The sequence below is a fragment of the Struthio camelus genome, chromosome 4 (genome assembly GCF_040807025.1).
Source record: "Struthio camelus isolate bStrCam1 chromosome 4, bStrCam1.hap1, whole genome shotgun sequence".
NCBI lineage: Eukaryota > Metazoa > Chordata > Aves > Struthioniformes > Struthionidae > Struthio > Struthio camelus.
Genome location: NC_090945.1, coordinates 86,730,291 through 86,747,796, shown reverse-complemented (window position 1 = coordinate 86,747,796; position 17,506 = coordinate 86,730,291). Strand labels below are relative to the sequence as shown.

Here is a 17,506-nt window from a genome sequence, read left to right as displayed (position 1 = left end):
TTTCTTTGGCCTTTTGCTGCGTGCCAGTTTGGGAGCAGACAATCAGTGCTGAACAAGCTCTAAAAAAATAAAATGACTTAAAATGAACTGAATAAAACCCCAAAACCAAGCCCAGCTGGCAGCAAAAAAAGAACAAAAAAAAAATACACTTTTTCTGCAATTTCACTCTGGATGGAAAACTAGCATCACTTGGAGGAGGACAGTGAATGAGAGAAGGAAAAAAAAAACCAGCAAGGCATCTCCCTGTTCATTTTTTCTATTTTTGTTCAAGTATGTTGGCTCGTTTTGGTGTCTTAGCCTTGAAGGTCGTCTGACCGCTGGGTGTGTGCCAGTGCCGTGCCCGGGGCTTGCATACAGGGTTTGGTGTCCCGTCTTCCTCCCCGGGGTTCGGGCAGGCCCCTGCGCTGTGTGCCTCAGTTTCCCCACACCTCCGTGGTGGCGAAGGAGCGAGCGGGATGTAGCGTGCTTCAGAGAAGGGGGGCTCTTTGCATTTACCAGCCCTCAACAGGCTGCTTTTTCCCTTCATGGGGCTCTGTCTTCGGCAGTACCCGCAGGAGGAGGCGACGGGTCCCAAGATTCCAGCCCAGATCCGGGTCCAGCTCTGGTTTGGGCTGTCTGTGGATGAAAAGGAGTTTAACCAGTACGCCGAAGGGAAGCTCTCTGTCTTCGCCGAAACCGTGAGTTCCTCTCCTAGCGTGTCTCCCGGGGACCTGCCCAGCTGTGCAGCCTGAAGAGGTTTTTCTCTCCCTCGTGGGCAGGGTCTGGGGTTACGCTCTTTGCGGGAGGTGTATCCTCAGGGTGGAGCCCTCCAAGAGGGAAGGGAGTTTTCACGTGCCTTGCACTGATTTCCTTGCATTGATATCCGAGGGTCTCTGTCCTGGTACCTGGCTTACCTTGTTGCTAAAGCAAAAATGTCTCTGCTTTTACTCTCCCAGTATGAGAATCAGACCAAGCTGGCACTGGTCGGGAACTGGGGCACGACTGGCCTGACTTATCCCAAATACTCTGATGTCACTGGCAAGATCAAACTGCCCAAGGACAGCTTCCGGCCCTCCGCGGGCTGGACGTGGGCTGGAGACTGGTTCATCTGCCCGGAGAAGACGTGAGTGATGGCCTGCCGTGACGCCCTGAGTGTGGGTGGGCTGCGCTGTTTACCCGGGTGTCCCAAAGGGCTGAGCAAACATACTGACCTGTTAGTGAGGGAACCCCAAAAAGGGGGCTGGAGGTTCGGTGCACTGAGGAGGTGCAGTGCTGGCACTTTCGAGTGTCCTTGATGCACGACGACATTAATGCAAGGTGTGATGCTCTGGTGCCCCTGCATTAGGCCACAACCCAGGGTGCTGGGCGCTGCATGAACACAGCACAGACAGGATGGCAGTGGCTGCTTGAAAAGTGGGAGCATGTGGGCAGGATGAGGTCCCTCTGAGGCCACTGCCTGTTCCTGGGGCTGCAGGTTGCTGCATGATGCGGATGCTGGCCACCTGAGCTTCGTGGAGGAGGTGTTTGAGAACCAGGTCCGGCTGCCTGGGGGCCAGTGGATCCACATGACGGATGCCTACACAGACGTGGTAAGGACCGAGGAGCACCAGGAGGAGGGTGTTGGTCTCACCCGTAGCATGGCGTATTACAGCATTGCTGGGAAAAAGGGCGGGTTGTCAACGAGTCAGCAGGTCCTTTTGCAAGTTTGAAGGTCCTCTGCGGCAGGAGGGATGAGGACCTCGTTCACACTCCTCCAGGAGGGCAGATGCCTCCTTGAGCGCTGCCTGAACACGCCCTCACCCAGAGTTCACCTACAACTTGAGACACTTCCCTAAAGCCCCACGAGGTGCTGGGGTTAGTGAGGAGATGGGCTGTGCTGAGCTGCTCACTGGGGCTCACCTTCAAGGACTGGTCTGCAAATGGCCCTGGGAAGCCAGTACAGGCAGGTGCAACCCCGCGAGTGCAAGGCCACCGCTGCAGTACGACCCTGTAGAGCTCAGGAAAAATGTGGGGACCCACTGGGCACTGTTTGATAAAAACACTATGTTCCACAGAACGGGGAGAAAGTGCTGCATAAGGACGAGATCGAGTGTCCTCCAGGCTGGAAATGGGAAGACATTGAGTGGGACACCGACCTTAACAGAGCTGTGGATGAGAAAGGTATCAGAAAGCGGTTGTGGGCATCTGTGGTGTTTCCATCCCCTTTACTCTGCCTGCTGCAGTGTTTTCTTGCATGGTCCCATGCAGCACCACGAACAATAGCGCAATCCTTTGCGGCTGCGTGAGCCTCTCTGCTGGCTCCAGGGGACTGGGTTGGGCCCTGGGGACACTCTCACCCACTCTGGCTCTGGTTGGGTCTGTGGGGTGGGTGGTTGCGAGGGCACATCATTTTCACTGTTGGGGAAAGGCAAGCCTCTTCTTCAGGAAGACCTTTGAGGAGAAGGCATCAGGCCAGAGAGCGTCTGAAACGGTCACAAGTTGACCGCTGGTCCAGGGTTGGCATCTTGGCTCCATCACCTGGGCATCCCCAGAGTGCATTAGCCAGCAGCGACAGTAGGTTGTTATCTCTGTGGACCAACAGGCTGGGGAAGCACGTTATATCCATGTTCTGGAGAACAACCTTGGCTATTAAAACCGTTCCAACCCGGAGCGTACATAAAGAGGAGTTGCCGAGCGGCGGCTGCTTCTCCCACCTTCACCCAGGTGTTTCCTTCTTGCCTAGGCTGGGAATATGGCATCACCATCCCCCCAGACCGCAAGCCCAAGGCCTGGGTGCCTGCTGAGAAGATGTACCACACCAACCGGCGCCGGCGCTGGGTGCGCCTCCGCCGCCGGGACCTCACGCAGATGGAGGCTATGAGGAAGGTAAGACGGGCCAGGGGACATGGATGGGAGCTGGGCTGGGCAGCTCATCTGGCCGATGCTCTCACACCTGTGTCGCTGCTGTGTTGCTGAGTCCCACCAGCCTGGGACTCGTCGCTGGCGCAGGTCCCTAGTCTGTCCCCTGTCCTGCTTCCCTCTAGGTGGTGCAATTGGACTGCAAATGCCACTGTAGCCCTGCCACTGTGTCCCCCGCCCTCTGTGGCAAATTTCTCCCTTCTTTTTTACCTCTTTTTCTAGACAACTTTGGATGGAAACCATGGGGGACTCTTGCCATGCAGGGGCTACAGGAAGGGCCCCAAGGGGCTGCGGGTGGTTGAGGACCAGCAGAGCAGAAATGCCCTGGCCTCGTAGTGCCCTTTGCCAAAGGGAAATGAGCCACCTGGGGAGGTCCCCGTCTGCCATGCAGCTCCGGGGAGGCCTGTGGGGAAAAGCACCTTTGCCAGTTCCTGCCCTCCTGCTCGCGGAGAGGAAGACCCCTGGATTTCCCATGGTGGTGGCAGAGTTGTGCTGGTCCCGGGAGAGGTCAGGGATGGTGGCACATGGGGAGGGCACTGCAGGGGAAGAGGGGCAGCGCTGGTACTGCCACGGTATGGGCAGGATGCAACCCCATACCTCCTCCATGCGGGCAGCCCCCCAGCCCAGCAAGGCCCTTGGTGAAGCGGGAATCACCCTAGGGCTCAGACGAGGGACTAAATCCCGACGTGATCTAGCTAGGCTGGAAAGCTGCAAGCTCCCTCCAGCATCCCACCGAGCTCTGCTCGCGGGGGGGCTGCTGCAGCCTGGTTCGCACCCGAGGCCGTAGCGCGGAGGGCTGCGCCGGGTGCGCTGGCTGCCCCTCCGGCCGCTTTCCCACGGCTCCGGTGTCTCTGCCCGCAGCACAAGCAGGAGGAGCTGGAAGGTGAGGGCTGGGAATACGCCTCGCTCTTTGGCTGGCGCTTCCACATGAAGTACCGCAAGACCGACACTTTCCGCCGCCGCCGCTGGAGGCGCCGGATGGAGCCGCTGGAGCGGACGGGGGCGGCTGCTGTCTTCGCCTTGGAGGGGGCGCTGGTAGGTTCCCGCACTCGTGTCCCCTGCCCCTGGGGCAGGAGGTATCATCCGCTCCCCAAAACCACCACCCCTTCCTGCTTTGTCACTGGGTCCGGTGGCTCTGCCCCGGATCGGATCAGCCCCTTCCTAGGAGCAGGCCGGTCACTGATTTCCTCGGTTGACCGTATTTTCTTCCTGCTGCAATAACTGCTCAAAGCGGGGAGGTCCGGTTGGGGAACTCCTGCCCTCCCTGGGTTCACCCTCCCACCCAATTCCCTTCCCAGGGATCAAATGCGGAGAAAACCACGTTATCTGCTGCCTAGACCTTCCATTATTTGTTTAACTAAGGCTCTGGCTTTCTTATGACGCTGGATTTCATAATCGTTTGACTTTTCCAATAACTAAATGAGAAGCAACCACAGCAGCACAAAGCCCCTATTATAGGCCTTCCCCCCCCCCCCCCCCGCCCCACTTTGGCTTTTTCTTCTTCATGCTCTGCACCGTCCTTCCCTCCGTCTGACGTTTGAGCTTAGCAGTGCTTTTGCGGTGCGCCTCGGTCACGTCGGGGTTTTTGCGCGCGTGCGTCGGCCCGGAGATCACGCCAGCCTTTTCCAAGGGGAATCGTAACCACTGCTCGCCCCGAGGAGACAAAAGCAGGCAGAAGTCAGGCCGCCTGGGCTCTCCCCCTGACTCAGAGGCCCGTTTACGTTATGATTTTCGGCCAGACACTTTGTCCCTCCGTGTCTCGGCTCCACCCTTTGCGCAGGCTATTGAGAAGCCATAGCTGATTATTTAACTGGAAACCCCTATACGTTTCTCCCTCCCAGGCTATGTGTTTGTTCTGGCTAGTGCTAAGGTATAGGATGTCCGTGAGCGGCCACTGAACGGTTGTCGCTTGTCACTCGTTGCAGATGGGACGGCTGGTGGTGCTAATTTGGGACTAGCTCAGATTGCTGCCGGCAGAGGCTGAGCTGTCCTGCACACGTGTGTTTTCTTGCCCGCAATATGTGCGCTTACAAGCTGAGGGTGCGTGGGGCCTCTGTTTCCATTCGGGGTATCAGAGCTGCTTGCAAAATGTTTGTATGGTCCAGTCCCTGCTGTGCAAAATGCTGGTGGCCCCGTTTGGGGGTCTCCCGCTGCGGGACCGAAGCCAAGTGGTCAAAGGTGCAACCTGGGACAGCAGCGAGTGGGGTCCAGGCCCCAGCCACAGCCCAGTTTCCAACCGGCAGCCAAATTTGCTGTGCTCAGGCTGGGAAGTTTTACAAAGGGCCCTAACAGTGTCAGCTGTGCACTCATTTTCATGTTCATGAGCCTGTACATGAAATGGGTTTGCAAGTTTGGCTACCGTACGGAGGTGTCTGCCGTGGGGACCCCCTGCTCCCGGGTGCAACGGCACACCCACGTGTGCAAGAGGGAGAGGGTGATGCCGCGTTGCAAAAGGGCAAAGCAAAGAGAATGAAACCCGTTAAAATCACCTTGATGTCGATGAGCACGAAAGCAGCAGCTTGCTCCATGCCGTTGGCGCCAGGGCAGGGTGTCCCAGGGTGAAAGGAGCTGGCAGCGTGCTTGGGGCTCGCAGCTGCGTGCGTGACGCGTGCCCGTCGTGGAGGGCAGGAGCAGCCCAGGGCTGTCCTGGCCTGTCCTTGCTGCCAGTTACTGCTAGGCAGGGCCTAAGTCTGCTTACACCAATGTGGTTGCAACCGGCTCCAGGTTTCTTTAAGCTCATGCCCAGGTATAAACTCATGCGCTGCAGAAGCCAAGAACTGCTCCCGTCAGGTCTTCAGGCTGCCCCTGCGCCTACCTGTGCCCAGCGCCCAGAAACGTCGGCCTGGGGACTGCCCCCTCCAACCCTCAGCCCCTTGAAAACCTGTTAGGCCTGATGTTACCTGCTCTGCACATATCTTTTTCAAGCATTTCTTAACCATGCTGATTAGTGCATCAGTGTCCACTTCTTACTGGCCTCCCAAATCTCTCATTTGTTTTTATGCCAAACTTAAGCCAGTAACTTTCATTACACTGACATGTAATAAATTTGGTTTAAATTTTTTGCTTAGTTCATAACTGAAAAGAATTCCAGCAAAAAATTTCTTGTCTTGCCTTGCCTTTCCCCTCCCCTAGCAAGCACTGCCCCCGTGTAATGCTGTTGTTCCTCACCGCAGTGCAGGCATCCAATTCCCTTATGTCAAGCAAACGTCTGAAACATAAATTTTTCCTTCTTAAATCTCAGTAAAGCACAAGAAAAGCCCTCTACCGACAAGGTCACCAGTGGCAACAGTCATTGGAGAGCATCAGGTCCTGTAGCTGTAGGACCGTGACATTCCTGCAAACTGAAGCCTAATTTGGCAGGGCGACATGATATTGCAAGGTGGAAAGAGCAATAGATGTGGTAACTAAGGGGTGAATCATGCTGAGGAGAGCAGTGGAAGGAGGCTGTCGCTGTAGGAATAACAGGTCAGGGGCAGATGACCTTGGTGAGGAGGTTGGCCTAGAGGGGCCAGTCGCTGTGATTGCAAAGTCCATGCAGCAGCCCCGGTTCCAACGTGGCCGAAGCAAGTTGTTCCTGCCAGGCTCCTGTTCGCACGTGGGCAGACGACTCCTCCTTCCCAGCATCGCTCCTCTCTCTGGCTGAACCTCTTGCATATTTGTGCCTAGACCGAGGGAGGGCACAGTCCCACTTCTCGGAGCTGAGCTATTTGGAGCAGGCTGCGGGGAGCCCAGCAGGTGACTTCCACCCAGCCCGGCGGCTGGCTCAGAGACAGGCCGCGCAGTGCACAGCAAGCTCTCCAAACCCTCGAGCTCGCCGCTCCGAATTCCCATCTGCAGTAGGTCATTCTGGCTTGCCTCGATGCCCTCATATTTTGGGGTTACTGGCCACATTCTCTGTGGTTGCTTGGTTTTCTGCAGCTTGCTTTATAAATGATCTTGCCATACTCTGGTTTTGCAGATCCATGCCTTTCCAGCTCTTCTCTCTCACTGGGTCTCTTGCTTGAATGACTTATATGTTTTTCCAGGATGCTCCATCCCACAGTCATACCTACATTTACACAGTGCCTCCCCTCCAGAAATCCCAGACCTCTGGGCATGTGAAGGGTTGACCTTCTGTCCACCACGACCCTGTAGATGGGGGTGAATGAGGTCTTTGCCAAACAGTTGTGTTGCAGCCTGGTTATAGTCTTTGGCCTTCTAAGGCAAGTCGGCAAACTCAGGCAGCGCGTCGTATGGCCCTCCACGTTTTGGAGCGAAGTCAAGCAGACAAAATTCCTGCTGGAGCGTTTCTTTGCCAGGAGGAGGGAGCTGGTCTGCACATGTTTGCAAGGAAGGGAGCCTCAAAGAGGAGGGGTTCAGTGGGGCACAGCAGGGCAGAAAAAGGTGTGGTGGGGTAAAATGGTACCAAGGAAGGGAAAACATGGGTGGACACTGAAGACAGGGAGTTGTTGTCCATGGTACAGCCTTGCCAAAGGAAGTGGATGTCCTGTTTTCTAGCCAAGCCTGGACAAATACCTCCACCAGGATGACTTTTCACTGTATCTATTTTCATGATTTTCTATTTCATCTGTTTTCATCATGATTTTTTTAAGCTCAGGCAGCGGGAGGGAGCTTTTGTAGGATGATGTATCAGTAAAGCAGGATCCAGGAAGGGGACTCAGACTGGACAGCACCCAGAGTTCAAGCTGCTGCAGCCTGATCCAAGCACAGTAAAGCAGAACAGAGATCTCAGGAAAGGGAGCCTGAAGCATCCCCTAGCTTTAATTTTATTAGGCCTCAGGCCAGGGCTGTCACTAGCAAGCCGTGAGCTCCTGGAGCCTCCCAAAGCTCCTTGTGTCTGCTCCATCTTATTCCTGTTATCTGCTGTGTTCCCCACGAAAGGCATTTGTGCGATTTTGTGGTTGTGGCATGGTTCGCCTGAAGCCCGTCCAACAAAGGAGCCATATGGCAGTGCAAGGAAACCAAAGAGGGGGGAGGATTAAAGTGCAAAGTCAGACAGAATGAGCCAACACCCCTAGTGCTTAATTCCCTCAGCTATTTGAAAGGGTTGTTTTCCAACAGGAAGATAATACCAAACATGACCAGAAGGAATGTGTCTTGGATGTAAGAACATGTGCATGATCCTTGGGGTTTCTGGGCCTCTGTCTTCTCTGAGGTGCAGCTGAGTCTCGGCATGTGTTGCTCTGGCTCTACCAAGCTGAAAAATCATTGAATCACGGAACGGTTGAGGTTGGAAGGGACCTCTGGAGATCATCTAGTCCAACCCCCCTGCTCAAGCAGGGTTGCCTAGAGCACGTTGCCCAGGGTTGTGTCCAGATGACTTTTGAATATCTCCAAGGAAGGAGACTTCACAGCCTCTCTGGGTAACCTGTTCCAGTGCTCTGTCACCCTCGCAGGAAAGAAGTTTTTCCTCGAGAAGCTGATTAGCCTTGGAAATGGGAAAGATGAGATGATTTCTTGAAGGCTTTTTGCTCTTTTTTATATGATTCTGTAGCCAAGGTGGATCTGTGATAAAAGTTCACCAGTGAGGTGGCCAAGAGCACCTAATACAGGGCTATCCTCTTCAGAGCATTGGCTAGAATATCCTTTAGCCTTGCTTTAACGGTCTCTAGCTATGGGTGTGCTCACAAAGTGTCTGGAGCTCGTTGCTTCCTGTGGCAGGTCAAAGTCAAGTAATGGGAGCTTGAGAGCAAGCACTGAGTGGTGCAAAAGGCTTTTAGCGCTCCCATCCACACCTGAAACCATGAGCCAGCATAACATTACTTTTTACAGCACTGAGGTATTGTTTCCAGCTTATGTACTCCTCTCTTTTTGTCTCTGTTTCATCTGTCCATCTGCCCATCCACCTCACATAAGCTGAGTACCCTTTCTTTCCCTAGTGCTTGGTGAGTTGGCCATCATCTCTGTCATATCTGCCTACTCCTGCGCTACCTTTTCTTTGACGATGCCTCCCAGCCTTTTTGAGAACTGCCATTTAGCAGCTAACTCATCGCTGGAGTTTATTAAGAGAGAGAGACCGAAATCCACAGCATGGCTCCCAGATACTGCTCTGTCCTTTGTAAGATGTCCGGGAGCCCAAGAGATCAGCTCTGTGGCTCAAGACTATCTCTAGTTTCTAACGGAAATCCCAATAGTTCTCCCCACTAGCTGTTAACAACCTCTCTCCCACCACTACAAACTCAACCAGAGCCAGATTTCCTCTGATTCTCCCCCTGAAATCAGCTGAGGGAAATCTTTGGCCAGAGGAGGGTTTTAGGTTTTCCATACTAGGCTGGAAAATCTTGCCTTGTTTCTGCTAGCTAAGGTAATCCACGCTTGTGGCTCAGCTTTGGCTCTGCACCAGGTGTGACTAAACCAACATAGCCGCTCCCCAGGTCGGAGGAGAAAGGGGAAACGAGTTAAATAAGGTGGAGGAGCCACCAGTACTGATGCGTCTGGCTGGTGCGATGCCATCGTGCTCCTGCACTGATAAGGGCAGCCCCACTGAGGCTGAGACTTGAGAGATTGCAACCTGCCATCCCTATAGCCCGGCTGGGCTTAAGTGTTTGGGGTACCTGTGCTGTGGCCTTTTTCGTACCTGAACTGCCAAGCAGTTGCACTGTGCACGCAAGTTCCTGTGTGAAGCTCTCAGAAGGGTAAGCCCAGATGCAGAAGAGTCCCGCCAGCAGGAAAGCGGTGGAGTGCCACCATACCAAGGATGTTTCTTGTCCATGATGCTCCCATGTCCAAGGTGCATGGCTCGTTGGTTACAGCAGGCACCGTGAATGGCCTCCCATTGCATGACCAACGTTTGTGTGACCATTGTGTGGACTCACATTGCGTGACAAAGAGGATAAAGGGAAGGGATCTTGGGAGGCGGTTTATCCTGTGTGTGGGCCCAAAAAGTCAAATTATAGTCATAAGTAAGATACTTTTCCACGTTTGTCCTCTTCAAGACTGACTTTGCAGTCTTTAGCTGCTAAAGGGTTTCTGCTTGCAAGCCCCTTGTTGCCAATGAATTGGTGGAAGGCATTGGCATCAGCTTCAGGAAATTTGGATTAAGCCCATGGTCAAAGAGGACAGTCTTTCAGGACAGCCCCCCCACCCATGCTGGAGGCACCTAGAGAATCTCCGGTCCCTTGCTTAGGGATTCATCATTGTCCTCTTTGCTCCCTGCCTCTTCTACTTGCTCCTCTCCTGGCTGGAAGTGGGACATGGCTGAGGGGTGATGGGAAGGACCAGTGGCCCGCTCCATGTCCCGGCACAGCCGTGAGACAGTGCAGAGCACCTCGGGGAGGTCTTTGCCGAGTGATATTTTCAGACTGCGGGCTGTGTGCCAGGCAAGGCTGGCCGTTTGGTGGAAAGGTCATAAAAATAACTGAGGAGCTATTCAGCTCCCCGCGCATTCCTGAGACGCGGGCCAGGGCTCTGCCTTCTTCTGGAGGAGAAGGGAGCTTGGGCCCTGGGGAAGGGGGAAGGCTTTGGGGAGGGGAAGAGGGAGGAAAGAAACGGGAACTTTGGAGGTAGCCTTTAAAAAACTCGGCATGACCTAATTGTCGTAAATATAGTGCACCGCAAACCCCAGGGCTTCCTCTGCAGACAATGTCACGGTAATTGCTATTCCTGCCGTGGAGCGTTTTGGAAAGGCAAAAAGGGCTCTTCAGACCACCTAAGTTCTTGACACTTCTTTGGGACCAAGCAGCTCAGGGCTCTGGAAATTCCATCCCAGACCCAATTTTTTCCCTTCCCTTCCCTTCTTTTTTTTTTTTTTTAAATACCCCTACTGTCTCTCCTTAGCATTTGATAATTGAAAATATTTAAAGATCAGATTTACACTAGCCAGGAAGTTATCTTTATGCTCCTTTTCCTGCAGCTAAACATTTCAAGTCAAATATGGCAATTAGGAGGTGATAAAAGGCCCGCTCTCACACGCAAAGACAAGAAGAGGAAAGAGAGTTGGCCAAGGTCGGACGAGACTCCTTTCAAGCAGCGAATGGAGTATTTCACTGCATTTGACACCATCTGTATCACTGTTAACAAAGTTTATACTCCATTAATTTTACTCACAGGGAGACTTAGTGAAATTGCTTTAGCTGCTAACTACTGCCCCAAGAGCAGAGCGATGCAACCAAGCGCTTCATGGCGTGGCTTTTCTCCTGTGCCGGTGAACAGCCTCCTGGCAAAACGGTGGGAGACAGGAGGGAACTAGGGACCTGTTGGCTGCGCCGGCAGGGAGGGCTAAGCCAGGGCCGTGTCTCCTGCTGCCCGAACCGCCTCTGCTTGCTGCACTCGTTTCCATCCTCAGGGTGCCTTGAGGTTTCTGCGCCAGCCGAGCTGCACCAGCAGCAATCCTGGGAGCTGGGCCTGTGGCCTCCATTTCCTGAGCCATCAGCCCTCAGCTCAGAGGGCCGGGATTGGGGGGGCAAAGGGTCCCAGTGAGGCACAGTGGGATCCCCAGGAGCCCGAATCCTGGGCTGCTTCCATTCTCCTGGCAGGGCAGGGATTGGGATCTAGGTCCTCTCTCCGATTGTAGAGGCAGGAGAGCCTGAAATTCCCAGGCTGATAGGAGGCTGTCGGAAGCCCAAAGTCCTCTTGGACATCTGCAGGAAAGGCGTCCTCAGAGTTGGACAAGATGATGCCCTCCTCCTCTAGTCGAACCTCTTTGCTCCCAGTAAACCCAGAGGCTCCAACTCGGCGCCCTGTGCGAAGCTCAGCCCCGAGTCTTCCTGGTGTGTGCCATCCTCTTATTCACCTAGCTGCTCAGGGCCCCAGCCACTGGCTGCAGCTGTGGCTGCTCCTCCTAGGAGAGAAACGAGGGGTTCCGGCCCAACCGAGGGACCCCGACCTGACTGAAGCAGTGTTGCTCTCTCTTGCAGGGGGGAGTGACAGACGACAAGAGCGACGATGGCAAATCTGTCTCTACTCTGAGTTTTGGTGTCAACAGACCCACCATTTCCTGCATTTTTGACTGTAAGTCTCTGTGGGAAGGGTAAAATTCTGTGTAGCATGTCCTCATGTTGTGGTCGTGGGGTCTCCACTGTGGGACCCCTTGGTTGAACGTTTGCCATCCTTTTCCTCTTACTCAGCTTGAGTGCAGGTGGCTGTGAAGAGGGGGGTGGACAAGAATATGGCAAGGTTTGTCCCGCTGGGAATTATCGATACGCTCAGGGCACTGGGCTTTGCCAAGAAGAGCTGTCAGCATGGGGAGGATAAAACCAATCTCCCCTTGGACACTAGCATGGTGGTAGTGGATAAAAATCCAGCTACTGATGTGCAAGGAGCTATTCCACACCTGTGCCCTGGACTCTTCCCAAGGCTTGGCGCTCTTGCGCTGGTTAATCAGTCAAGATCCTGCTTAACTGTTTCTGACATACAGATGGGAACAGATATCACCTCCGCTGCTATATGTACCAAGCTCGGGATCTGATTGCCATGGACAAGGACAGCTTTTCAGGTAAGCACCTAGACATGTGCTTGCAGCTCCTTAGTGCTGTAGTGAATGCCAGGGAGCGGAGGGGTCTGTAAGGCAAACTTCTGGACTTTTGGGGTATTTATTGAAGTGAAATGAGGTATGTTCTACATGCGTATCAGAAAGAGATGCGTGAGTTTTCCTAAAGAAACTAGTTCAGTAACTCGGTTCTCATCAGCAAAAGAATCAGAGTTTCAAGAAACTCTTATGTGAGAAACCAGGCAGAAACCACAAGTTACCAGGTCAGTCGTGAGTCAGAGGCTGTTTGCTTTACTAATAGCTCCTTCTCCCAGACCTGAGGTGATGTTGAAAGCCAGCGGCAAGGCTGGGTAGCGGACGGCTCAGGGGCACGACAAATAAAAACAAAATGAAGGGCAGGAATATTTACAGTGGCAGAATGCCTCATTCTCGTTTGTCCCTGTGCAGCCTGTGAGCTGCGTGAATGCGTAGTGGATGGAGGGCTCTGGGCTGATGCTGCAATGGTGGAGAGCAGGGCAGATCCCTAGTCTGCTGCCTGCAATGTGCTTGGAAAAATGAAAATGGGTGCAAGGGTGTAACTAGTGCCTCTGGACACACAGGAACCATCTCCCCCTGTCCTCATGAAGTTTTTGCTTGGGCACATGTGCAAAGCATCCAGCTTTCTCGAATTGGGTCAAATCCTGGTGGCATTCTTGCTTGTCCTCACATGACAAGACCAGAGCAGGAGGATGGGAGTTTTGCTGTTGAGGTTTCTGGAGGGGATTTGTCATGTGGTTTGAGGAAGGGATCAGGTGGGAGGCTGCCTAGGTCCTGTGCCCGCTTCTGGGAAGGGGATGTCCCCTAGTGAGTAGAAAGGTTGAGGAGCTCATCTCTGGCAGGGAAAACTCTTAAGGAAACCTAATCTCCTTCTCTGGACAAGCCCTTGTGGTGGCAAAATGCCTTCCAAATCCTCCCCACTACCAGCAACATCCTGGGCTGCACCAGCCCCTGAGCACTTTGGGGTGCATGAAGCCAAGCCGGTGGTTTCTGGCAGCAGCGCGAAGCAAGGTTTGGGTTTAGGTATGGCAGGATGGTTCTCCGAGATCGCTCCTTTGTCACCTCTGTAGGACACTGCCTGGCATGCCAGTGTCTCCACAGGCTGTGGCAGACCCCTTGCATGGGCAGGTGTCCCAGTAGGGCCCGAGCTAAGCCATGAGCTTAGCTCCGGCTCCTGGCCTGAGGAAAGGAGTGGGACTGTGCGGCCATGGGCTGCCAAAGGTGGGAGAGCAAGACCTCTCCATTTAGCAGGAGCCCTTGGTTTTGCTGGAGGTGGAATAAACTGTAATTGACCCAGTGTAGCTCCAAGGCTATGGAGAGCCTCTGGTGTGGGGACCAGGAGGTGAAGGAGGGCCTGTGGGCTGCCGTGTTGACCTGGCCACGCCACATAGTATTGCTTCAGTGATGCTGGGGTGACAGTCTGCTAGAGGGATTCAGCATGTGCGTGGTGGGTTTGCATCGAGCCGGCGGCTGAGGGTTTGCAGATTGCCACGATTTGGGACGAGGGCTCCCAGTGGCTGCTGTCACAGCCTGCGTCGCAACGATAACCTCTCTGCTGGGTCCGTTTGGTTTATTTATCACATGAGACCTGTAAGGGGATTCGACGCCTCAGCTTTTCCTCTCCTCCCGGCAAACCTTTCTCTTGTTCCCTTTTCTGTTTGCTTAGCAGAGCCGAGGGAGTTTTGAAAGGGAATTTCTTCTCTGAGTCTGGCCCGGGAACTTTTACGTTAACAAAACACTGGGGAATGCACAAAATCAGCGCGTGCTGAAATGGGATGAAGAAAGAACATCATTCTTTCCATTGCCTGCTTTACGCCCTTCTCCCCCAAGCCTGCCCTTCTCTTCCCTCCTCCATCTCCTCTTCCTCACCACGAAACGGTCTGGGACTTCATGGTCCCGGGCTTGCCTTGAGTCGAGGAGCCATTCCCAACAGGGAGACTCTTGCTCATGCTCTGTTTATTGTGAATGAAAGAATTGATTGAAAAACGGCTTGGAAAAGAAAATACCTGACAGTGGCAAACCTGTAAAATGGTTCATATTTATTTTCACCGCCAAACATTAAATTAGGGCAGCTTCTCCGTTATCCACCCTGAAAACTTTGCGAGGGGGCTGGGAATCAAAGGTTGGGAGTGTTTTTCTTAATGGAGCTGACACCTGAACCATACTTCCTTGCAACTGAATTGTAAAAAATGCCCCTTCGTGAAAAAAATTGGTCCCAGGTGAAAAAAAGGGTGTTTTGTGATTTGAGTGAGGAGCTTTTCCATGCTGCTAAACACGTCTCCAGCACAGCTGATAACTCTGAAACAAGCTGAAGCAGCCCAATGCTTTCCCTTATGGGTATGTGTTTTCAGTCATTTAAAAAATTGCTGCACTTTAACTGTTGCAGTCGATATTGTCTGTGCTAAGTGTCTCCCCCAGGCTGGATTTGGCTTGTGACAGTGGGGGAGATGTTTCAGCAAGGAAAGGTCACGTATTCTTGCTTAGGAAACCAGGTTAGAAAAAGACGCCTCACATTGTCTGTTTGGCTATTTTGCGATTGCTTGGCAATGAAGGTGGTTTGATTTTAGGAGGGAGGTGGAAGGAGGTGACAAGTATGGTTCTCCATTCCCACGTGGCCACCTCGAGGAGCAGGAGCTCAGTGGAGCCCTGTCCCACCTGGGCAGCCAGAATGTCCCAGACATCCCAGCTGGAGCAGACCTGTGGGCCTTCTTCCACGCACCAGCAGCTTTTCGCAGCCCTTTCCTAGCTCTCAGAGCAGAATTTTGTGCTGTTCTCCTTGGGCACAGCTCTTTGGTCCTTGTGACCGATGCTGCCTCTACTGCCCGTGCTGGTTAATGCTCAGGAGTGTCATTTTCAGGTGAAGAAGCAGGAAAGTGGGGATGTTGCTACTTCCTCCTTAATTGCAGGAGGAATTGAGGCAACGCAAAAAGGCCCTTCGGGAAGCTGCAGGTGATGCTGGCTTGTAGCAGGGAGCAGTGGCATGAGCGGCCGCTGGAGTCGGTGACCATTGATTTGCTGCTCTGCACTGGAACAGCCAGTGCCATCACTAGCAGACAGGGCTGCGTCTGGGATGCCAGCAGGTCCCGGCATCCCTGGAGCGCCCGGAGAGCCCCCAGTGGCCCCATTCACTCTGCAGCCGTGCCCACACATAGGAGGGACTGCTGCATCCCTGCAAGGCCATCCCACGTGTCTGAGGCAGGGGGCCTTGGCGGGTATCACCCGCGTGGGTAAACATGGAATTGACAGCCCTGGGATGGGATTTCCGGGCATTTTGAAGCAGAAGACGCCAGGGGTGGGCAAGCAGGCCCAGAGAGGCTTGGAGCACCCAAGCAACGCCCCGGTGTCAGCGTCCAGCGTGATCCCTGCTCACCACCGCCTCCACAATGGGTTTGTTGTTGGAAGTGGTGGGGACAGGGGTGATCTCATGGCCCCGATTGGCGGAGCAGGGAGGGGAGTCCCTTCCTTCGGAAAAACCCAGCCAAGGACAACATGAGCAACAACATGTTACAATGTGGAATTGTGATCTCCGCTGCCTTAACAAAGCATAAAGGAGTTCATTAAGGGGGCTTTACACAGTTATAAAAATAAACCTTCTGTGCACACGAGGGTCTAAACAAAGGGGCTTTATAGAGGCCTCCTTTAAAAAGAAGAAATAAAAAAAAGCAAAAAAGCAAATCCAAATCCATGGTTTTTTTGTTTATTGTAACGCATTCTGCTTTCCTCTTACTGGAAAAAAGCACGTAAGTGGAAAAGGTTCTTCCCAGCGTGAATAGTGCTCTCTGCAGCCGATCACCTCGCAAACAGCCCCGGCTCATTAAACACGTCTGCTTCAGCCTGGACGCCAAGAAAGAAAATAATCTCCCCTTGCTGCCCTGACCTGTGGAAGAGGGGAGGGAGGCTGCGGGGTGCCTCCCTGCCCAGCCAGGCCCTGTTTCAGGTGACGGAGGGATGCCACTCCATGCCCACGGTAGGCAGGATTCATTTTAACAGCAGTACAAAGCCGTCCACGCTCCGAGCCTTCAGCACCTCTTTGGGGACTGGCTTCAAGGTGACCCATCTGGTACCCCCGTGGGTGCTGGTGGACCCCAAGACCCGATGCATTGGCATTTTGCAGTGGCCTGGCTCGGCAGAGGAGGTGGCCTGTGTCCTTCCAGTGAGGCTCGTGATACCTCTTGCCCCCATGGAATTGGGATTTGTAGGTAATAAGAGCTCAGGGCTTGCTGGGGACGAGGCAGATGAGATTCCTTAACTGTGGTGTGCTTATCCCTGGCAAGGACCGGTAGATGCTGCCAGGTAATAGAAGGTGTTTAGTCTTCACAAGGTCTTACGACATAATTGCATGGCATGCTTTGAGCCCCTCAAGCAGCCCTCGACACAAGTTCTGCTGTCCGTCTGTCCTTTCTTCGAGTGCTGCCGTAGCAGGCTGGATCCTGGCTGCTGGGTCTTTGACACTGTTTGGGAGGGAAGGTGTTAGAGAGGAATCAGATTTCACATTTCTGCTGTTAATTGATTTCAGGCTTCCTGTGTTAATTGCTGTGCTTATTAAAGGCGGCCACTCTCACTGTTTGCTTCTGCCTCGTGGTGTGAAATCTCTGGGTTTGCTCGAAGTTAGAGGTAAGATACCTCAGGCCCAACTCTGTGCCTAATTGCAGGGTCTAATGATGCACCCTGGAGCACCTAAGACATTGGCACAGAGCTGGCAGATATGACACACCAGGCTATGGGAGACCCTGAGCCATCTGGTGTGGCAGCTGGAGGCCAGGTGGCATAACCGAAAGTGCTGGCAAGCAAAATCTCTCCCTGAGACCTAGAGGCTGCTGAAGCTCCCGCTGAGAGATGAGTATACTGACTAATTGCTGGCAGCATGTTCAACTCCTGAGCATTCTGGAGCAGTCAAAGATCCTAGGAAGGAGGCAGTAACATCACAGCCGCCTTCTCCAGGCTCTGCTCTTCACAGCAGGACTTGACCTTAAGTCCCTGCTCACCCATGTGGCTGTGCAGTGCTGGTACCTTGTCCATCTCCTCAGGAAGGCTATTTGCATTGTGGACACAGTTTGTGCTCTTCGCTGTGTTGGAAGACAGCTGCGTTACCATCACGGAAACACTCATCATGGTAAAGTCGTCTTTTGGAAAGCCAGGAGGGAATGTTATGGCCGGTTAAGCTGA

General features: G+C 53.6%; 1 protein-coding gene across 13 annotated transcripts in view; it reads left to right on the top strand.

Moving 5' to 3' along the window:
• Window positions 1-17,506, top strand: part of DYSF (dysferlin) — a 120,522-nt gene that overhangs the window by 31,613 nt on the left and 71,403 nt on the right. For all 13 annotated transcript variants that reach the window (XM_068943888.1, XM_068943884.1, XM_068943881.1 and 10 more), the window contains 8 exons: window positions 546-677; window positions 936-1,102; window positions 1,454-1,568; window positions 2,034-2,139; window positions 2,702-2,844; window positions 3,739-3,912; window positions 11,733-11,826; window positions 12,233-12,310. In XM_068943888.1, the coding sequence (XP_068799989.1) occupies window positions 546-677; window positions 936-1,102; window positions 1,454-1,568; window positions 2,034-2,139; window positions 2,702-2,844; window positions 3,739-3,912; window positions 11,733-11,826; window positions 12,233-12,310 (1,009 nt within the window). The remainder of the gene's footprint in view (window positions 1-545; window positions 678-935; window positions 1,103-1,453; window positions 1,569-2,033; window positions 2,140-2,701; window positions 2,845-3,738; window positions 3,913-11,732; window positions 11,827-12,232; window positions 12,311-17,506) is intronic.